At 59.5% G+C, this 22,215-nt stretch overlaps 1 protein-coding gene across 7 annotated transcripts in view; it reads left to right on the top strand.

Annotated features, from left to right (window-relative positions):
* The first annotated feature begins 1,006 nt into the window (after positions 1 to 1,006).
* Positions 1,007 to 22,215, top strand: part of LOC120584721 (uncharacterized) — a 26,841-nt gene continuing 5,632 nt past the window's right edge. For 2 of the 7 annotated variants that reach the window (XR_005648116.1, XR_005648115.1), the window contains exons 1-5: positions 1,007 to 1,393; positions 17,949 to 18,075; positions 18,213 to 19,301; positions 19,460 to 19,595; positions 21,258 to 22,026. Coding sequence is in view for 2 of the 7 variants with exons in the window: in XM_039840613.1 (XP_039696547.1) it covers positions 1,346 to 1,393; positions 19,460 to 19,595; positions 19,777 to 19,937; positions 21,258 to 21,602 (690 nt within the window). In the remaining 5 variants the exon portion in view is untranslated. The other 5 variants (XR_005648114.1, XR_005648117.1, XR_005648113.1 and 2 more) reach the window with 5 other exon arrangements.

The raw sequence follows: 22,215 nt of genomic DNA, 5'->3' as shown, positions 1-22,215 counted from the left end.
TCGGGCCGGGGGGCGGGGCAGGGGTTTCCTGGAAATACCCGGGGGTGAGGGGCAAAGAATCGCGTCGGGAGGGTGACGGGGCACTTGGGGGAATCCTCGGGGAAAACAGCTGGCATATGCTGCTAGAGGTGTGGAGAGAGAGAGGGACGGCAGAGACAAGGGAGGGGACGCTGCGCAGTCACCCGCGGGAGGCCGAGGTCCCCGGCGTATGCTCCGAGCCAGCGGCGGCCTGGGTTTGAACCCATCTTGTCCTCCCTGTGTGACCAGCGCACGTGTTTTAACCCCACTGGGACCAGGTTCCGGTGGCAGGACAGGGGGCCAAGACCACCTTCCGTAAAGCCCTTGGAGCAGAGCCCATGCGCAGGAAGCGGATATGCCGCACTCGGCATCCTCCGCCGTTGCTGAGGCCGAGCTGCTAATTCCTGGCGGCCAAAGGGGTCAGGGAAAGGAGGGGACGTTCACGTGAGCCTTGGAGAAAACATACCGCTTCTCAGAGACAGTAAATGTCCCCCTAGCAGGCACTTATTTGTCAAAGAAGTTTGTCGCAAGGGGCTTCACCTCGAAATTATTGGGAGATCCGGTGATCGCATTAGCTAGGGTTTTCCAGAGAAATGGAATAGGATGTACATTTCTATAGAAAGAGATTTATTATAAGGACTTGGCTTGCCTGATGATGGAGGCCAGCAGGTCCAAACTCTCCAGGGCAGGGTGGCAGGCTGGAGACCCAGGACAGCCCGGGTTCCAGATGGAGCTGGAAAGCAGCCTGCTTTGGGACCAGGAGGAAACGTTGCTTATGGAGTCTGCGGGATGTCTGCTGGAGAATTCTCTCTCGCTCAGAGGAAGCTGGTGTTTTTGTCTGAGTGAACGGGGCCCACCATGCAGGGTGGGCAATCTGCTTTGCTCAATCTACCAATTGAAACGTCAGCCCCCCCGCCAAAACACGTTCATAGAAATAGCCCACGTGATGTTTGACGAAATATCTGAGCACCTCGTGGCCCGGCCAAACCGGCACATAAATTTAACCAGCACGATCCTGGCTGGCGTTGTCCTCCATCCCTGCTACAAACGCAGTCACACTGACTGCGAAAGTCCACAGCCCGTTCTCTGCAGCTGGTGTGCGTCTCAGACAGATCTGAGATCCTCCGGCTCAACTGTCGACTGGGCAGCCACGTGGCATTGTCATTTATAGATTGACCGATTGATTGTTCTTTTTTGCCAGGGAGCCAAGTTTGGCAAAGAAGAGCCAGAGCTGATCGAGTGACCCATCTAGGCCTGTCGCCTTTCTAAGAACAGCCCACGCGTCCCTTCGTGTGCTCGTCACGAACGCTGCAGGCCTCAGAGCAACATGTCCAAACCCCGGGCTCTGCGGTGGGCCCAGGCCCCTCATGCCCAGGTGAGCTGTCGTCTGGGCACTTGGGGCAGAGTGGGCAGATGCCGTTGCAGAGGGTTGAAGCCTCGGGGCAGCGGCCAGGGATACAGGGGGGGAACGAGGAACTCGCTGGACTGTCGGCCTGCCTGAACTTGGTATCAGAAGGCTGTGGGAGGGGGAGGGGCTTCTTCCTAGGAGAAAAGGGGCCGAGGACCACGGGGTGCATGTGTATGTGGTGGTGGGGGGGCGGGGCTGTTGGGTGCCGGATCCTGCTGCTTCAGGAAAAATTAACTCTTGCTTGCACAGAAACACCTGTCTGTAGAGCAGTGTGTGGCGTCTGCGCACACGCCACGCGCACCATGGGAGAGGCCGCCTCCACATTCCCTACGTGTTTACCGCAAAACGACCGTATCCTAAGAATAATGAGAAAACTATCGCCCCCATCCCCACTACCCTAACAAATCTACCGTCTGTTTTTTGTGTTCCCCTCCAGGCCATAAGCCTGTGAGGACATGACTTTGAAACCACAGTCAGAGGGCAAGTAGTCTTGTTTGTTCATCGATTTGTTCAGTAAATGTTGACTAAACACATACCTACACTGTATCAGGAACTGTGCTCCTGAGAATAATTTCTTAGACTTTTCCCTTTAGAGTTTTACCACTAATGTGACTATCCCTATTAATCAGGGCATTTAACTGTGTAACCATCCACTCCCAATTGTGCTGGCCTCTTCCGATCCACATGCGTTTCTTGTTCGTGACAGCACAGTGTGAGTTAGGCTGGGCTCTGCTCCACGTGGTCACGCAGGGACCCAGGACCCTCTTTCTCAGTGGTTCTTCATCCCCTAGAGCAGGCGTCTCCAATCTCCAGGCCATGGACCGGTACCGGTCCGTGGCCTGTTAGGAACCGGGCCACACAGCAGGAAGTGAGTGGCAGGCTAGCAAGTGAAGCTTCATCTACATTTGCAGCCGCTCCCCAGCGCCAGCATCACCGCCTCAGCTCCGCCTCAGATCCTCAGGCCTGAGATGCACATAGGAACACCATTTCCTCGTGCTAAAAATGTTGGGGACCGCTGCTCTAGAGCCTTGGAGCCCCCCATTTGGTGCCCTGCACGGGGCGAGTAGAGGACGAAGAGCAGGCAGGTGGCACAGGAGGCTCGCCGGGCCAGGCCTGTGTGCTGTTCCCACTGCATTCTGTCTGGAGGAGCCCAGTCAGGTAGCTGCATCTGCCTGCAAGGAAGGCAGGGCTGGGTGGCCTAGCTGGGTGCCCAGGAGGGAGAGAATGCAGGTTCGGTGACTATCTGGCCAATTTCTGTCACAATCCCTCGACGATGCATTGTTTAGTTTTGAAAAATGAAGTAGGAAGCACAAACCAAATCATGGAAGAAGAAGGCAATATAGTCAACGATATTGAAGGCTCTCAAGAAAATATAAAATCCAAAGGCAAGCTGAAGGGACTCTCTGGGCCAGAGCCCGGCTTGCTGCCCTGGGCTTGCCAGAACCCTTTCTGGACTTGCCCGTGGGCAAAGCCACGTGTCTCTGGGAACCCAGGGCTTGTTACAGCTGAGATATCTGGTGGGACCAAAGCAGGGGTCGTGCTGGAAGGGTGGCCAGAGGGAGCGGATGGCTTTGTGCCATCTGCTTCCACGCTCATGACGGCCAGCTTCCTGCCCTCAGGAGCAGGGCAGTGTCAAACACTTCCGGGGCATGACGTGACTGCTCTCGATTGGTCGTTGCAGCCGAGCAGCGGACAGAACGGAAACGTCATCGGCATCTGGTCAGGATAAGATTGTCACCCCGGCATTCTGCCCTGGGTGCAGAGGGCTGCCGTGGAGCAGACCTCTCGAGTCACGTGGCCGTCGCCTGGACTGGCAGCCCTCTGTGTCGAGTGCATGCTGCCATCCTGGGTGTCCCTTCCCAGTCTCCCTGGGGACTTCCGCCACCCCTCCCCGTGGTGATAAACCACTCCTTGTTTCTCTGGTCTTCTCTTTCGTGGTTTATTTTCTCACTGTGTGGGTAGCCCGTCCTTCGGTAGCTTCTGGAGAAAGCGTGACTGGCAGGCAAACCTTTTTGAGGCCTCGCCCGTCCGAAATGGTCTTTATCGCATCATAATACTTGAGCGACACGTTGGCCGGCTATGAGATTTCTGGTAGGAGACAATTTTTTTTTAGAAATCCGAAGGCATCGCGCCATTGTTTTCTCACGTCCAATGCCGCCGCCGCCCTTGCCTGTAGCATGCTTGGTAGGTACATTGAAAGAAAAGCGTTCTGGTGTCGTCCTTTTACATGGGTGACCCGGCTTTTTTTGTCTGTGACTCTTCCTCCGGGAGCTCTCCTCGGCTCTTCCTCGGCTCTTCTCCGGGCTCCTCTCCGAGCTCAACTTCTTCTGGGTTCTTCATCCAGGCTCTTCCTCCGGGTTCCTGCATCCAGGCTCCTCATCTCTGGGCTCTTCCTCCGGGCTCTTCTTCCGGAGTTCTGCATGTCAGGCTCTCATCTAGGTTCTTCCTCCGGGCTCTTCTTCCGGGTTCTTCATCCGGGCTCTTCCTCCGGGCTCGCGTCTAGGAAACACCCACAGCGCTGCTCCGTGGCGCGGGTCCCCGTCCGCGCTCTGTGCCGGGTCTTTCGTGCCGGGGAGCGAGGGGCCTTCGGCTATGTCGCCGCTGACGCCTCCCTCGCCATTCCTCTTACGCGTCCGTCCGTCGGGCCAGTTTGGGTGCGGGATCCCCTCGAGTGCCGCCCTGCTGCTCCCCCCCTCTTTTTCCTTTACTTTCTGGGGTGTTTTCTCAACTCTCTTCTCTTCTATCGAGCTCATCGGTTCCGCCGTGACTCTCATTTTTAAATTTAGAAGCTTTTTTTTTTTTTTGGTCCTCCAAATGTGCCTTTTGGATGGCGCCCTGTTTCCGTTCTTGGGTGTGACGTCACGTGTCTCTGAGGACATTGATGACATATCAATATCCTCTTGTTGTCGATAAAGTTATTAAAGCTTTGTTTCTTTTCCTTGAACAGCTTCCTTTCCTCCAAATTGCATTTTTTTTAACGCTGCTTGTTTGGGTCTCCACCTCCCATGTTAAGAGGCTGTTCGTTCACAGGTGTCTGGTAGCCCTTGGATGTCAACTCGCGGCTGAACGGGGGGCCGCAGAGCTCGTTAGAAGTTCAGGAGCAGAGCTTGGGCACCATACGCTTCATTGTGGGATGACCTGGGCTGCTTCTTCGAGCATCTCCTGATGCCGGAATTCTTAGCCCTCTCCCCCTGGGATGCATCGGGCCCCACAGGAGGGCGAGTCTGATCGCTGGAGTCCTGGGAGCTGGAAGGGGAAGGATGCAAAGCGTCCCTTAATCTGTCACCCTGATTTTGGCAAGGTACCCGAGCCCTCAACTGTGCCGGCTTCCTCAGTTCACAGACCCTCTGCAAACGTTCTTCGGAGAATAAACTTCTATTCTTCTTCCAAGATGGGGGTGTCGTCCCAGTGGAGGGGGGCTTGGGAAAGGGGTTGGGGGCTTCGCCCGCATCCGAAGAGCTTTCGCCTAGTGCTCCTCGTTGCGGCGGCCTCTTTGCCCCAGTTCCAGAGGGAACCTGGGGAGATTTCTCCGTGTAAATAAGCTCTTCTCCCGCCCCCGGCTTTCTCGGTGGCCGCCAATGGGGCCCAGCGTCCTCGAGTCATTCTGCTCAGTCAGAGTTTGTCCCCCTCTGAAATTTGGTGGGCGCAGTTCAGCTGCCTTTGTCCTTCCCTGCGTCCTTGTGGGTTTGCGTCTCTCAAATCGCTTTACTGTAGCTTTGGTCAGGTTTCCGGGGAAGAAGGAGGCCGAGCTGGATGACGATGGTCGATCAGCTGTCCCCAGAGCCCATTCTGCTGCTTTCCCAGTCAACACTGTCTTCCGTTTTCATCACCTGGTCTTCCCGATCGTTCTCAAAGGAGACTTTCCTTCCCCAAAGTGTGCTCCGTGAAATGTTGGTGGGTGAGCCAAGAACAGCAGGTACTCTGGGGTCGAATGAGTTTGGGGTGGTTCGGGATTTTCCGGGGAGGCTGCGATCAGTCCCAAGCCCGCACCTCCATAGCCCGGGTGCCTTCAAAGCCACTGTGCTTCTGGCCTCGCAGGTGTCCTGTGCGAGGGCTGCTGGCCTCCCCTCCGGGTCCCCCTCCCCACTGGCCCCCGCGGGTTCTCTGGAGCCTCTGTGTCTCCACTGCTTGCCCCCAACCCTCTCGATGTCCGGCGTCTGTTATTGTCAAGTCCACTCTGAAGCCCCAGACTCTGGGCCCAGCCTTTTCTCAGTGTAGCGAGATTCCTTTTCTACTTTAATGTATTTTAAAAAGTGAAGTGTCATTTGCGTATTGTACAAGGCATGAATTGTAAAGTGTATACCTCCATGTGTATAGCCACATAACCGCCAAGCAGGAGATCAAGTCATAGAATTTTCTAGCACCCTAGGGCTCCCTTGAGGTCCTCCCAGCCACGGACTCCCCTGCCCTCCACCTCAGGTCACCCCGTCCTGATTTCTATCACCGTAGATTAGTTTGGCCTGTTTCTGAATACGATATGAGAGAGACACATGGCGTGCGCTTTTTAAAAAATTCTTATGTCTGGCTTTTTCCTCTCGGCGCGATGTCTGTCCGATGCATTCCTGTTCTCCCGCGTCACCACCGTCCTTGTCACCACCGTTCATTCCTTCGTGTTGCCAAGAAGTGTCCCATCGGACGGATGCGCCCGTCCGTTTGTCCGTCCGCTGTGCGGGGACATCTCGGCTGTTTCTGGGTTTTGACGACTTTGAATAAAGCCTCCGTGAACCTGTGTGTGCGCAGCTTTTGTGGGCCACGTGCATTGTTTTTTGTTTTTTGTTTTTTGTTTTTAAGACACACGCTCAGGAGCGGAGCTGCCGGGTCCTGGAGTAGACATGTTTATCTTGGTCAGAAACCGCCTCCCTGTCTTGGTGGTGGCGCCAAGACACGGTCCCCCAGCCTCGTGGCGCAGGGGCGTTGCAGGCCCTCCGCGTCTCCTGCAGAACTTGGCCGGTCTCTTTAATGATCACCGTTCTGGTGAGCGTGATGTGACATGGCGTTGTGGTCACTCACGTGCCAGGCGTTAGGGACCTGTCACCTCCTCAGGAGGCTGGCCCCTGGCCCCTGGCCGGGTTAGGCGACCTCCAGTGGGCCCCCGCCGCCCCCACGCCTGCCGCCCGGTGGCATGACCTGCGGTCACATCGCGATGGCCTGCTGAGTCTTCCGCTGGTCTGTGAGCTCCCTGGACTGCAGGGGGCTCTTATTAACTGTTAAGGCCCCGTGGTACAGCTCAGGTTGGGGGCAGGAAAGGCACTAAAACACCTGCTGGGAAGAAAGGAGGAAGGCGGGAGGGAAGACGGGAGAAGAGGGAGAGACAGAGGAAGGGGGAAGGGGGGCTGGAGGGAGAGGGGGAGCCGGGCCGGCGGGCGCGGTGTGAGCGCAGCGGGGCCCTCCTGCCACCTGCGCACACAGACACACGATCCCGTGGGAGCTGGCGCCCAGCGCCGCCGTGTGTAAGCAGAGCCTGCCCCTTCTGGGATGGCCCCCTCTCCCGACGCTGGCCCACACCTTCCCGTGGAAACCCAAGATCCAGCCTGGGACAGGAGTTGGCAGATGTCTGTGAAAAGGGCCGTCTGCCTTTGCCGATGAGGATCCTCCAGACAATGGGACGACCTCGGCCGGGAATTCCCACCGGGCTCCCAACAGGACACTCTGACAGGCCTGGGTCACAGCCCCCCCACCCCCCGCCGTGTAGGGTCCCATCTGAGGGCTGGGGGTTCCCACTCCCCCTGGGCTCCCCGGGAACCAGCTCCCCCTCTCACTCAAACCCGTGGCCCCTGCTCTGGCCGATCTTTCTCCAGAGACCCTGAGCTGGGGGTGTTGGTGCTGCTGACGCAGCCCGACCCGTCTGGGCCTGGACCACGGGGGTCTGAGGAGCCGAGGCCCGGGGGGCTGGGCGCGTGGGGCCGGGGCACACGGCGATGACCGTGCACGATCAGGGCCCCGAGTGCAGGTTCCCTCCAGTGCCCCGTTGGGAGGTGGCCGCACGGAAGCCAAGGAGCTGAACGAGGCAGCGCCTGTCGGGGTGGGAGCCGCACACGATGATGGCTTGGGGTTCGAGGCAGTATTTGGGCGGCTACAGCATTGGGACGCTGGGCGAGGCTCGTCTGGGCCCCGGTTCCTGTGTGTGTAAAACGAGGGTTCGTATCGGTCCACACCCAAGCTCGCGGTGCGGATCGAGAGAGGTGGGACCACGCGGCACACGGCGTCACGTCCGGGGCCAGTGGCAGCCGCTCCGGACTCGGGCGCCGGGGGTGGCCGCTTTTCTGTAAGCCCCGAATCATTTCAGAACATACGGTGGAGCCAAAAACGGAAGGAAAATGACAAAGAGAAGGAAAAATCGGCATCACGCCGCTCAGGCTCTGAGCGATTCGGCCGGGGCTGCACCTCGGCTGGATCTGGGGTCCTTCCTGGTGAAGGGTAGAGACGGGGACCTGGGGGCGGCGCCGCACGGGAAGCCTGACTGGGGAGAGGGCGCCGCAGGGGGCAGAGTGCTGGGATTCACCTCGCTCTCCCCAGCGCCGGGAAGGGGCCCTGAACTTTCCCCACGGTGTGCCCCTGGGATCCCTTATCCTGTGAGGCTCTCTCCCCAGAAAGGTCCCTCGGGCAGGTAAGTTTGAGAAAGGTGGCGGGTGCTGTCTGCCGTCGGGTAGTTGCACCGCATTGCAGTAAACACGTTTATCCAGCGTCTCCAAGGAGTCCTGGGGTGACCGCACAGTGAGGTGGGGAATTTTTATTCCCCAGAAATTCTCGAGACTCCCTTGCGACAGACGTAACTGGAGCGTGAGACACCGCGGCTTCCGTGCAGAGTCAGCGAGGCCCGGGGCACGGACCTCCCAGGCCCTCTGGCCCTCCAGGGACAAGTTCCACGGTCAGTTCCAGGAGAGGCGCAGGGAGAAGGCAGTGACGGACCCGCCTGGAGGAGATGCTGATGAGGTCACGTGAGAGGGTGTTTGCGAAGCACTTGGAATGACCGGGACGCTCAGTGGTGAGCCAGACTCAGATGTCCTGTGTCTGGATAACAGTTGGGGACCTTCCTTTTCCCCTTTCTCCTCTCGGTGGCCACCCCATCAGCAGGACAGGCCCTTGGGGGCCCTGGTGACGGTGACGGTGGGCTTGACCAAGCCGTGTTTCTCATCGGTCAGGCCTGACGGCTCCCGGCTCCCCCGAATTCCGGGGCCTGCCTGCTGCTGTGCTTCTCCCGACCTCCCCTTCTGCCCCTGCCACCCTGCCAGGCCCCACGTCAGCCCCCCGCCCCTCCACAGGGAGCTGGTTTCTCCTGCATCCGGTGCGATGTCCACAGGGTTTCGGATAAGCCACTCAGCAGCCCCCAGTGTCAGATGCCTTTGCTCCTCACTGTTCACGGCTGCTGGCCAAAGTCGCCCAGCTGTGTACAGAGCTACACATCATCACATAACAAAGTGACACAATCAAAAGCACTTGGGGTCCTCCGAGTTCCTTCACGAGACCCCGTCACAGATGTAGGTTCGAATACGGCCCATCCGAACCTCTTGGCCTGTGCGTCTCAAGCTAGTAAAACTGTTAAAACCCCAGAGTTACGGCTGTAACTCTGACGGGTCCCTTTACCAGCTGAGATCTCGAATTTCAAACCATGTGGCTCCTGGTTTACTGCGGGTAAATCTTCTTTAAACCCCGAGCTCGTGGGTCCCGTCATCTCTGTCTCGTTAATGAGACCTGCGGGAAGGTCGGAGTTGGCTCGGCGGGCGTCGTCGGTGAGTATGTCACCGCACAGACCACCAGCTGGCCGCCGATCGCATTATCAGAGGGCTCGTTACATATTACCGACGCAGCCGGGGACATATCTCGTCATCCACGATGTCCTGCAACCTCTCAATCTTTGTTAGCTCCCTGATTTCATTTCAAACCTCCGCATTTCTGCAGGAATCGGCTGGTGGACTCACACGCTAAAATATGTCTTCTCTTTTATCTTTCGACCCCATGTCCAGGACCTCCCCAAATTGCCTTTATTCACCGACAAAGCAGACCACTTCCCCCTTTTAACAGGGAACAGTGTTTGCTGAGAAATGAAATGATTTTGTCTATGAATTTCAGCTATTTTCCATTTTCCTCGACCTAATCGAATGAGCAGATGCTTTATCTGCAGCCGCTCACGGCAGAGTGGGCGCAGGCTCCCAAATTGCCGCCGTGCCAAATGCATTTTGCTTCTTTAATGTTTTCTGATCGTTTCCAGAGCTGCTTTTGTCCCGAGAAGCTCCGTGGGTTATGGGTGACTCTTCTCGATAACTGAATTTTTCTTCCCAGGATGGCGAGCAGCAGTGACATAAAACATTGTCCTCCTACAGAGTTGTATTCCAGCCATCGGGAACGTGAGGGAGAATGCCGTAATCTGCCTTGTACTTTTTGCCCTCAGAGGGAAAATTTTGGTGCCCATGGCCTACCAGTTATTTCTCGAATTTCCAACCATGTGCTGGATTCTGACCGAAAACGGTATCATTCTCTGAATCCGCGTTGATCCCAGATGTACCCCGATTAATTATCGATGATAAGGAAACCCGCGCCTGGGCTGGGCTGGACGCCGTAGGAAAACGGAACGTTTTTGGGGAGAGGGAGGTGGAGACGTGGCAGGCTAAGCCGGGGTCACTGGAGGTGGTGGGGATGTCACGGCCGCTGAGTTTCACGCAATGTCATGGCTGTTTCGATTTCTCCGTCCATGAAGAATCGGCCGTGTGCACACTCCCACGGAGGAAAGAGAAGCTTGGCTTGAGTTTTGTAATTTACAGAGCTGACGTGAAGTGGTTTTGGTGGTTTTATCACATTTCTGACAATTTGGGGGTGGGTGGGAGGAAGGGGTTCCCTCCGGGCAATGGCGGGGTGTGTTGTGCTGGTTTTATCCCTATCCTCTCTAGCTGGCAGAAGAGGCGGCCAGGCTCAGGTCCTCGAGGGCTGGGACTTCACCGTGTAGATGACGAGCAAGTCAGAATGGTCCCCTCGGCGGCCGTTCAGGCTCCAGCTGTTCGAGGCCTGGGGCGTCGAGGGGAAGAGGGGCTTTGAGCTGGGACAGGCGAAGCCTGGCATGGTGGTCCCACAACCAAGGCACGGCGTCTGGGGTTGACCCTGGAGTTTGGCACCACGTTGGGTGGGAGTTGGGGGGTTGTCGCCAGCTGTGTCTCCCCACCTGGGCTGACCCCTCTAGGGATCTGTCCCAGGGTCATTGAGGGGCGTGGGATGGGGACCTGCGGTCACTTTGGGATCTCCCGCCTGTTAACAGCGCAGACTTGGTTCACCAGAGGGAATCCTAGAAACTCAGTCAGCCCGGAGCGTGGCGACCCTGCTTACACGCTGTGCCTCGCCACAGGCTCCGGCTCTGGGACCCTCATGGCGGGGACCAGGCGGTGTAGTCACAGGGCTGGGCGTGCTTTTTTATGTTTGCAAAATTGAGACACTTTAGTGGCCGGAGGCAAAGCTACTGTCCCTTCCTTCCCCAACTTGCCCGCGCTCTGGGGACGGGGGAGGTGCTAGAGAGGCGCCCACATCACCCCCACCTCGGTGAGGGGACAGTAGGCTGGCTGGGGTGTGTTTGCGTGGTTCCCGTCACTTCCCTAGAGGGTCGGGTGTCGCTGGCTTCAGGCTCAGGCTGGCTTCCAGGGGTGCACCTGCTTTGTCCTGTGAAAGGGGGGCGCCGAGTCCTGCTGTGGTGCGAGCCCATCTTGTGGGTGGACAGAAGAAATGAAGCCGGACAGTCATGGAAGCCAGTCTGTGGAGGGTTTGTCCGATTGCCGCACATGTCGCGTTGTGAGTGGCGGATTCAGTTCTTACCACAGCGAGTCAAAACGAAAGATCAGGAATTTACCCGATGAAGCAGGTGTATGATTATAAATAGACCGCACTAACATGAGTGTCTTGTCCTTTTTGTGGTGGGAACATGAAAAAATACCTCCAGGATCCTGGGGTTTGCAGAGAGCAGCCTGCAGACAGCCAGCTCGTCTCTGTGTGAATAAAGCCTGTTTTATGCATCTCAGGTACCAGTTCCCTTTCTCAGAGCCTGAGATGCGTCTTGACAGAGCAAAGGGCCACAGAGCTACGGGGCTCACCCTGTTTCCGTTTGTCGCCGAGGGCGGTAGCAGCTCCATCAGAAGGAGCAGACGCCGTTATTAACCCCTCCTCTGTGCCTTGAATCAGGCCACATTTCTGTCTCACGGCTATGCTGGAAGGGGGCTACGATTGTCACCCCATTTTACAGGTGAGGAAATCAAGGCTCCGAGCTGTCAGGTAATACGCTCAGGGCAGCACAGCTCAGCGGTGGAGAGCTGGGTCTCAATCTCGGACCTGGGGGCCCCTTTCTGGTGGCCCTGGGCTAATTCTAGGCCCCGAACGCAGAACTCTGTCTGGGCCACCGGCACACACTCAGCGGTTCCTGAGCACGCTGGGTTCTAAGGTTCTAGCCTGTCCTACGCCCTGGGCATGACCGGGAACAGCCGGCCTCACGGTAGCGGCTCTCAGAAGGGCCCACGCATTGTCTTAATGCTCGGTCTCTGTCGCGAAAGTCTCCATAATTTTGAACGAGGGCCTCGCTATTTTCGTTTGGCCCCGGGCCCCGTGGATGCTGTGTCTGGACCAGGTGGGAGGGGCCCGCCAGCCAGACTTGACCTTGGCCTCCTGGGAAGCGAAGGCATTTCTGCCGGCCAGGTGATGCTCACTAGAAGGGCCCTGTCAGCCTCTCCACGGGGCATGTTCCAGGGTATCGTCTCCTGGAAAATACGGATCCTTTGTGTGGCTGACCAGTACCCCCAGCCATCAGCACCCCCGGCCGCCAGCACCCCCGGCCGCCAGCACCCCCAGCCGCCAGCACCCCCGGCCGCGCTCCGTGAATCTATTTGTTAAATGAGTTACTGTGACACAGGAGGCACAAGAAGGCTCTTTATCTCCAGCTGGGTTAGCGTCCCCTCTGCAGCCCCTCACAGCGGGTGACGTAAGCCTGTCTCGGGTGATTTGCGGAGGGACCGCACGATAAGGAGTCGGGCGCATCTCGGCAGCGGCAGAGCGGCCCTCCCCGGAGGCGCCCAGGGCTTGGCCGGCCTATCTCTCCATTTATCAAAGCCCTTTGGGGGGTGAGGCAGCCGGGCAGGGCGGCCTCGAGGCCTGGCCGTCTCTCCATCTGAGGGGCCGCTGCTCCTTCCAGCTCACCCAGGGCCCCTGGGGTCCGGGCGGCTTCCCGCAGGGAGAACCAAGGTCTCCGACCCCGAGGGAGGTGGCCCAGTCTCCCCCGCCAGGGTCCGACCTGTGTGGCCGGCCACCAGCTGGACGGTGCCGAGGTGGTGGCCTGACCCACACTGCGGATGGGGAAAACTCTCGCATGCTGCCTGGGCTGGCTCAGGGGCCTGTGGGGAGATGGCGTGTCCCACACACGGCCCCACGCGGCCTGCTCTTCTCACGGTGTGAGGCCCACTCTGGGCCTTGAGGGGAGGGACCTCGTCCCCTCGCTGGGCAGGAAACCTGGCAGACCCGTGGAGCATGTGGCAGAAGTGAGACCCTGTCCGGCTCCACCCTGCTCCCTCTCTGGGCTCGTCCTGGGGACCCACCCCCCACCTTGTGAGGAAGCCCGAGCCCCCTGAGGGGCCATGTGTGGTTCTAGCTGACAGTCCCACGAGGCCCCCGCCACCACTGGCCTCAGCCGGCAGATGTGGGAGGCAGTAAGCTTCACGCGACTGTGTCCCCAGCCTTGGAGCCGTCCGGCCAGGCCCCGGTGTCATGGGGCCGTCCCCACCGTGCCTGTCTGCATCCCAGCCTCCCAGAAACCATGAGAGGATAAATGCTGATTGTCGTTTGAGCCGCTCAGGTTGGGGGCAGAGCGTCATGCAGACAGAGCAACCAGAACACACAGACTCGCTCAGCTTCGCTGGCCCCTCTCTGCTCCTCCCCAGGGGAGGGGGGTGGCCCCAACTACGGGACAGTTGGGGGGCCGGAACCAGCCCCTCTCTCTTGGTTCTGCCGCGGGGGCTCTGCCTTCCGCTCTCTTCTCTGCCACGTGTTGGGTCGGGGTTTGTCCCCATGGGCAGCAGGGCTGGTTTCCCAGGGTGACCTCGACTCAGTGGACAGGCCTGCTCCAACCTGGGGTTCGTATTAAGAAGCCACTTTCCCTCATATGTGAGTTAAATGATCCGAAATCGTCGTTTTTGTCGATAAAGTCACTCTTTCTGTTCTTTGCCTACGTAAGTCACTTGATCTCCTCTTAGAGGTTCAGACCTCTGGCAGGGACATGTTGGTCCCTGTTGAATTGCGGTCTCCCCAAAAGCCATGTCCAAAAGTCCCTGCGCATGTGACTTTATTAGGAAAGAAGGTCTTTGCAGGTGTGATTAAATGAAGGATCTTAAGACGAGCTTGTTCTGGATTGTTTTGGTGGCCTCTAAATCCATGACAGGTGTCCTTATCAGGGGAAGCGAGAGCACAGACAGAGGGGAGAAGCTGGAGGCAGAGGCTGGAGGGAGGCGGCCACAGCCAGGGCCACCGGAAGCGGAAAGAAGCAGGAAGGACCCTCCCCAGAGCCTTCGGAGGGGGTGCAACCTTGCGACACCTTGACTTCTGACTTCTGGTCTTTAGACTGTGAAAGGATGAATCCTTGCTCTTCATAAGCCACCCCGTCTGGGGCGATTTGTTACCGCTGCCCCAGGAATGCCAGACACCCTGTGAAGCCCCAGCGGCTGAGAAGGCAGTTGGACATGCAGTGCACTCTCGGGAGAAGCCACCATGGATGTGGGAGACGAGGTCCCCAGCACAGAGATGGCAGTGAGGGTGATGGGAGCCGCGGAGGAGCCGGGAGGCCCCAGCTCGTGGGCTGGAAGAGAAGGGACGGCCGGCCGACGCCTCGAGCTCAGCCCGGCGGGCCCCGTGTCAGACTTCCGACGTGTGGAACGGTGGAAATGAGCTTGTGTTATTTTAAGCCAGCATTTGGCAGTGAAGTGTTGCGGCAGCGATGGGGAGCCGAGCTGGTGTCCGTGCTCTCGGAGTCCGCCCGGCAGGCCGGGGAGGCTCGTCCACGCGGGGAGCAGGCGGGCGAGGGCAGGCGACGGGCACGGGCCAGGCCCCGAGTGGTAGCCATTTACTAGCAACGTCGTCATCGTCATCACAGGAACGACTGTGGAGCGGACTGTCCGGCGAAGGCCTGGGCACGGGGCCTGGAGGGAAAGGCAGGACTGGCAAGCGAAGGCCGTGGGGTGGGGGCTACGCCATCTTTGCAGAAGGAGGACCCTGTCCAGACCCGCTTGCTGGGCCTGCCGTCTTGGGGAGGGATGGCGACCCCCCCACGCCTGCAGACACGGCCGACGGGCAGCACAGGGCCGTAGGCGCCCACCGCCTGGGCCGAATGCCAGCCCTGCCGCCCGCTGTTTGGGTGACCCTGGTTACCAGCCCTCTCTGCCTCGGTGTCCCTATCTGCCAGGTGGAGGCCACAGCGCCTGCCTCCTGGGGCGTGCGTCAGTGCGTGGGGTGGAGCTCAGCAGCACCGGCGGCCCCCGTCCTCACCCTGTGGGTGGGCGAGCGGCGTGCGGGAATGGGGGCCGGCGGCCGAGCTTGGGTTTGGGGCAGTGTGGAGCCGAAAAGCCAGTGGACAGGGCTACGCGGCCCCAAGCTCCACCAGGGACTTCCTCTCCTGGACCCTGAGCCCAGCTCCCACGTCCGCGGGCCCGTGACGGAGGCCGCCCTCCGGCCCTCTGGTCTTGCCTGAGGAATCAGTGACCCGGCCCCTGCGGGACCTGAGGCGGGATGTCAGAGGCGTCTTGGGAGGTGGCGGCACTTTGACGCGGGGGAGGCACGTGGGACGCTTGTCTCCCGCCGGCACGTGGCCGTGTTCCCCGCCCCCTGCGCCGTGCCTGGCGCTTAGTAGGTGTTCGTTAAGTGCTTGCTGCTGGCCTTTTTGCGGTCTCCCCAAAAGCTATGGGGCGGGGCGTGGGCAGGGGCAGTGTGTGTCTGCGGGTGACTCGCGTGCCCTCCGGCCCTGCCCGGATCGCTCAGGCTTTGGGGGGCCGTGGCTGACGCCAAGAAGGCACGAGGTCCGGCCTTTGTGGGAGGTCCCCCGCCAACCCCCCAACGTGAGAACCTTCAGCAGTTTATAAACGTAAACAAAAATCATCATTAAAATCGATGTGTTATATTCTTTTATAGAAAACCCAGTTTAAAAACAACAGACTAAGATGGGGGCCGTCTGGCTGAAGTCGCAGGTGTCCAGGGTCCCTCCCGGTGGACACGGCTGGCCTGGGACTGGGTCCCCGGCCGAGCTTCAACCCCGAGCAGCCACGTGACGTCGGGAAGGTGCTGCTGTCCTGAGCCTTGGCTTTGTCCTCTGTCACGAAGAGGGGCTCGGTGCTCTGAGCTGCACAGAGCTGTCCCGGGGGCGGGCGGAGGTTGTCAGGGAAACAGTTTGTGGGAGCACCGGAGACCGGGGCCCTCGTGGAGAGGCTGGTTCCTGGGTGGGAGCCGCCTGGCACCGACCTCCTCCGGGGACTGTGGCTCGTGTTACCTTCTGTTTCTCCCTGGAAACTGCCGTGCTGTTTGCACGGTCTGGAACCTTCTCCATGACATCTGAGGTGCAGGGGGCTCCCCCAAGTGCCGCCCGGGCTCTGCCGGGCCCTAGGGCGACAGCCTCATCCGGATGCCAGAGTCGGGGCGATTCGACTATTGTTGGCATGGCCACTTTCTGCCTTAGCCTCAGCCCTCCCACCTGGAGAGTGGGGATGCACGGCGAGGTCACCTCTCAGCAGATGGGGTCGGGGTGGTGTCGTGCGTGGAGAAGCAGCGTGCAGGGAGGCTAAGCGGTGGCCGTGCGTGGGCCTGGTTCTGGGGCCGGCGAGTTGTTTGGCTGACCGGGGTACGTGCAGGGTGACTGAGAAGAGGCCTGAGCGTCGTCAGGGGTTTGGAAGGCCAGGCCGAAGAGCTTAAACTTTAAATTGTAGCACAGAAGAGCTGGGTGTGCAGCTGCAGGGAACCAGAGACGGCAAGTGACTTAGCAAACGTCACACAGCATTTTCGTGGCAAGTGGGCAAGCGAGGGCAGCCTGCTTCTCAGCCCTGTGGTGTCTCCCTGGTGCTGCTGGGCCGGCTGTCCCACAGCTCTGACCCGCAGAGCCACCTCGGAGGTGGACCCCCAGCTGGAGGAGCAGCCTGCAGGGCCCTTAGCCTGTGCGTGGGTGGGGGCGACCTATCTGAGTTGCCTTTAATTTGCTTGAAATCAGGCACAAGTCCTTTGCCAAATAGGAAGAGGTGTCTTTGGGCCTGGCATGAAATAATATCGCTGTCACCTTGAATTAGAGTTAGACGTGTCTCTGAGGGGTGGCAGATTGAAATAGCCGGCAGGGTCAGCCCGGCCGGGCTCAGACTTTGATAGCACAGCTGATAACAGACCGTCGGCCGTCAATACCCAGAATCCCTCAGCCCGCACTGCCGACCGCCGTGTCCACGCAGCGCAGCAGATGGGAGCAGGGCAGGCATGCGGTTTGTCCCCCCTCAGATGGATTTCCTGTGTTTTAGGGAGCAGGAGAGGGTCCATCTGGTGATCAGATCGTGGGCCGAGATAGCCGCCTCCGGGTCACTGGCCCCCCGCTTGACGTGTCCCCTCAGCCACACGGCCCCAGGGTCACGGTGGCTGCGGGGCCTGGCCTCCACAAATGGGAGCCATCAGGAGGCCTCCTGCTCTGCGGAAGCTTCCGGAGGTGGTGGTGGGGGCGCCCCAGCCTTTCATCTTCCCTCCACTTCCTTTCCGGGCACCTGGCTTTGCTCATAGTCATTTCATTACATTTTTCCTTCAAAGACTCTTCCCAACTTGTGTGTATATGTGTAAACGTCCACAAACCCTTGCATGCGCGCGTGTGTGTGCGCGCGTGTGTGTGTGTGCACGCGTGCACACGCTCCACAGCCTTCTGCACGGGCCACCTGGGCCGCCTCCTTGCCAACAGGCTGCTTCTAGGTATCCAACCCCCCGACCCCCGCAGACTCCCCAGCCAGGCAGAAGCCAGAGGCTCGGAGCCGAAGCTGGCGGCTTTCACTTTCCCTCCAGAGCCGGGGGCGACTTTTGTCAGCTTATTCAATTCGCCCGAGCCTCAGTTTCCCCTTCTGCATACAGCGCCTTCTCCCACGGGTGTCGTGCAGCCACGCAAAGCGTTTAGTGAGAGTTCCGTGAGCTCTGCGTCGTGTCGCTGGTTCCGATGATCTCGTGGTCAGGTCCACTCTAACATCGCTCCAGGCCGGTCTTGGGAGAGGGGCCTGGGGCCGGAGGAGCCACACTCTCCCGCAGCGCAGCGGAGACGCTGTCCACGCGCCTCGCCCCTCCCCTCCCCCAGCCCGCGACCCCAGCCATTCCCGGGGTGTGCGTCCCTCTGCGGGAGCCCACCCTGGGCTGAGACACAGACATTCCCTTCTTTCCTGGGGAACTGGCGGGGGATGCTCGTGCCGTGACCACATCTCAGGGGTATCCCCTCCCCGCCCCCGCCTGTGAACTCTCCTGTCCCCCAAATTACATCCAGACAGCGGCGGTAGCAGGCACCTCTCTCTTCCAGCCCAGGGGCCCACCAGCCGGCCAAATGGGGCATTTAATTGGAACGAGAAGCTGGCCGTCTGCCCGGGAACCCTGAAGGAAGTCTCCAGAGCGGACCTGTTGTTAAAGCCTCGCCACACACCTTCGCCGTATGTTCCTGTTTCGAATACTCGAAGGGGTTCTCGAAAGTGCCAACACGAAGCCACGCGACGCAGACCCCAAACCCCGGGGTGGCGGCGGGGGGCGGAGGTGTCGCATAGCAGTAAAACTTGACCACTTTGTGCAGATGGGGAAACCGAGGCCGTTTAGAGGCGGAGAGAGAATTCAGTTCTGTTTAGTCCAGGTCTCCAGACGTTAATCGAGAATTTTCCTGTGAAGACCACACTGAACGCTTGCCTTACGTCTTCTTCCCAAAATTCTGAAGTCACCGTGTCCTTAGAGACACCGACCAGAATTCCTCCCCACATTTCGGTCCTGCCGGCCGATCCCTGGGTCGATGCAATGCGGGTGTGGCCAGGACACGGAGGAAGGTGAGCCAAGGAAGAAATGGGTGGTCGGGGGAAACTCGTCCTTGGAGGCCCTGCAGGCTTCTCCGCCGCGGGGCTGGGCGCGGCCCTCCCTTCAGTGAGAAGTCGGGGTCTGTCAGGGCTCGAGCTAGAACCTGGAACGCGGAGTCACGGCCATGTGCGTGCAAGAGAGACAGAGGACGAGGGAAGGACCGGGGTACAGACGGGCGGCCGGAAGCATCGGGTCATCAAGTGCAGGCCATCGGCAGCTTGGTGGCAGTGGGCAAGTGTCCGGACCTTCGCCGGCCCTGCTTTCTTCCCCTCAGACTGGGCGTGACCGGGGCTGCTCTGGCAGGTGCTGGGAGGCGAGGTGAGGCCGGAGGTCCGAGGGCTGTCCCACGTTGTCCCACGTCACTCGGGGAGCCTGGTCTACCGACCAGGGCTGCTTCTGTTCGTCTAGGGCCATGGCAACGCTGTCCTCTGTGAGTTCACTCTGGGCAAGTTCCTGAAGCCTTCTGCTTCAGCGTCCCCACCCGTGAACGGGACAGTGACAGCCCTCCTTCACAGGGCGGGGGCGGGCATGCGGTGGGTCCATGCACACAGAGCGTCTGGAACAGCGCGTGGTTGGGGCTCGGCGTGGGTTAATTGTTGTTGGAGTTACGATGGCGACGGTGATGGCAGCGGTTATGATGTTGATGGTGCTGGTGGTTGGGACGGTGGTGACATTGACGATGATGATGCACTAAGCCCTTGTCCGATGCTAAGGTCTGTCCTGGGTTCCGGGGTATCACATGAGCAGGACAGACGTGATCCCTTGCTCTCCTGGGATCCAGCCTTGATGAAGGTTAAGCCAGCGAACAAGTAAACTGGTAAATATATGAAATCCTGTCACAGAGAGATCTAGAGAGCCACGTGAGGGGTGGAGTACCCCAGCGGGCCCCTAGGTTGCAATGGGAGGGATGGGTGTTAGGACAGCCCCCCTCTCCTTCCCGCTCTATGCCCCGTCTGACTGTGTTTTGACCCTCAGCCGCATCAGCTCTCTGGGACTCGGCGGCCCCGTTGGTGCAGTGCGTGTGGGATGCAGCCAGGCGCGCCTTCAACTCCTTCCATCTCTGGGATCCCAAGCGTCTTGGGCTGTGCACATGGCCTTGACACGCCCCAGAGTAAGTGCCCATAAACGGTCAGCACGAGGGGCCCTCTGTGGGTCGGGGCCCTCGGGAGGGTTCACGGAGTTCTCTGCGGCTCACCTGAGAGAGGGCCGGCTCCGGGAGCAACTTCCCCTGGATGAAGCAACCTTTGGAATCCACCCTATGTCACTGGCCATGACGTCTTCTGTTTAAACAGCGCCAGCCGGAGGAGGGTGTGCTCCGAGGCCGAGCGTCTGGAGCGGGGCCGACGTCCCGGGCCCCTGCCCCAGCCCCGGTGGAAGGCCCTGCTTGGGGGGGAAGCAGGCATATGGAACCCATTTGGGAAATTCTTTCTACATAAACCACTTTTTCTTACTGGTAAGACACATACCAGTATTGACTGTGAAAGATGAAATAGCTCTTTCGCTTGGCCTGGATCTTAATTAAACACATGCCCTCCCTGGGCTGGGAAATTGAACCCTCTTTGAGCGGCCCCTTCTCAAGAGGTGGCATTGGCCCAGGGGAGGGCCAATTATAGCCTGCCATCCGCACCGCCTCCCAGGACCTCCCAGGCCCTCTCAATGCTTGGAAAACGTGTGCTCGACAGAGCGGCTTTGATTCCTCGCGCCTGGGGAGCGAAGGCCTGTTTCCAGGCCCGAGGTGAATGGGTCAGAGTCCCAGGCCGGTGGCTGCAAGGCCAGGGGACCTTCGATCGTCACCGAGCGTCAGATCTGTCCTCTCTCATCCAATCGCACGCAGACCCCCTGACACGAGCCTGTCGCAGCTGCTCGGGCTGGGGGCCGGGCGCCCCCGTGGCCCCTTCCTCGCCCCCACGGGCAGCCGTAGTGCTGGCTGCGCGGTGACAGTAAGGACAGCAGCTGCGTTTGTCACCTTCCTTTTCTCATTTAATGGTCCCCAAAGCCAGGTGAGGTGGCGCCACTGCATTTGACACCCGAGGGAACCTGGGCACAGAGTCACAGAGTCACCTGCCCGGGGTCACCCAGCCGGGGCGGGAGGGGCGGTGCCAGGGTCCCAGAAGCCCGAGCGTGTGGCCGCCTCTCCAGACCGTGTCTGGGGAGCTGCTGATGGACCCAAGGCTGTCTTTGGCGGTGTCTGGCAGGGTCTCCATGACGCAGAGTCACAGAGTCACCTGCCCAGGGCCCCGGTGCTCCAGATTCACCCCTTCCAGCAGGCAGGGCCTCTGCGACCAGCTCGGTGGGCTGGGTGGGGGGTCTCACAGTACAGCGCTCGCATGCGAGGTCCAGGGCACCCCGAGATTTCTCGGGAGAGCCTTCCGTTAAAGGAGGGGGCACCTTTGCTCTGTTCTCTTTTATACTTTAGGTTTCTGCTAATAGTTTATTCGAAGAGAGTCCTTGATCAAAAACAGTTTGCTGACCTCAGGGTTATTCCTTCATGAGTCGGGAGGGGGCCTTGTCTTCCCGGAAGGACGCCAGTCATGCCCAGAGCTCCAAGCCGGCCAAAGCGGGCTTCCCCGCTTTGTTCTGGAGTCAGGTTCATGGCGGTGTGAGTCACACATTCTTTCCAGGTGTATAGCTCGACGCATCTGACGAATGCACACAGTCCCACAGCCACTGCCATCCCGAAGTGACAGAGATGTCTACCACTCCCCAGATTTCCTCCCACTGGTCCCTGCTCCCGCTGATCTGTTTCCTGTCTCCATGATTTTGCCTTTTCCAGAACCTCACGTCCAGAGAATCCTACAACCAGCAGCCTTTGGAAGCTGTCTTCTTCCTTTTGCTTTATGCCTTACAATCCAGCCACAGTCACAGGGACACCGTAGGGACCTTTGGAGATAGGGTGGCATCGGGAAGACAGCTGAACGAACCCACAGGAGCCCTGAGCTGCCGAGCTGGCTCCACAGTAGAGCGAGGCTGGTCCAGGGGGCGTCCTCATGGGGCTGATGTGAGAGACGGGTCATCGAGAGCACGCATGGCTGCAGGTCGCAGAGACCCAGGCAGAGGTGACTCAACAGGAAGCCCAGAGAAAATGGCTCCAGAGTCGGTTAACCCAAGAGCTCCGTGATGTCGGGAATATGGTCACCTCTGCTGGCAGCAGGGTCCTACATGACAATGTCCAAAGCGGGGACGGGACACGACCTATGACGTTTCCATCTCGAGATAGCTCTTCCGGGAGTGCTCCCCGAGCCCAGCAGATGTCCCCTTGTCTCGCTGGTCGGGGCTGTGTCACGTGCCCGTGTCTAATGCCACAAGAGGATTAAGACTAATTAGCCTGTGGGGCACAGAGCGGCCAACGCCTGGGCAAAGTTGGGGCTCTACTACCAAGGAAGGGGGGGGACGCCTGTGGGGCAGGCGGCCGGCGACGTCTGCCAGATGACGTGAGTCAGAGAGCCAAGAGCAGCGATTGCAAGGGGCTTCTCTGCGCACGAAGGACCTGGGCAAAAGGAGGCCGTCGGAGAAATGGTCACCACCACGGCCAGCCGACTGCGGTAGGCCTGAGCTTCAGGTGCAACGAGCCTTCTCTTTACATGTTCCTCAAAGGCAGAGGCGCAAATGAGCGATAGGAGAGCTTTGCATGCTTGCCACCCCTTCCTCCAGCCTCCATCCTGCATCCCTGCATCCCTGCATCCTCCATCCTGCATCCTGCATCCTGCATCATCCATCCCTGCATCCTGCAT

Source organism: Pteropus medius, unplaced genomic scaffold (genome assembly GCF_902729225.1).
Source record: "Pteropus medius unplaced genomic scaffold, Ma_sr-lr_union100, whole genome shotgun sequence".
Classification (NCBI taxonomy): domain Eukaryota; kingdom Metazoa; phylum Chordata; class Mammalia; order Chiroptera; family Pteropodidae; genus Pteropus; species Pteropus medius.
Note: the sequence above shows the minus strand (reverse complement) of the source record. Positions and strands in the feature narration are given on the sequence as shown.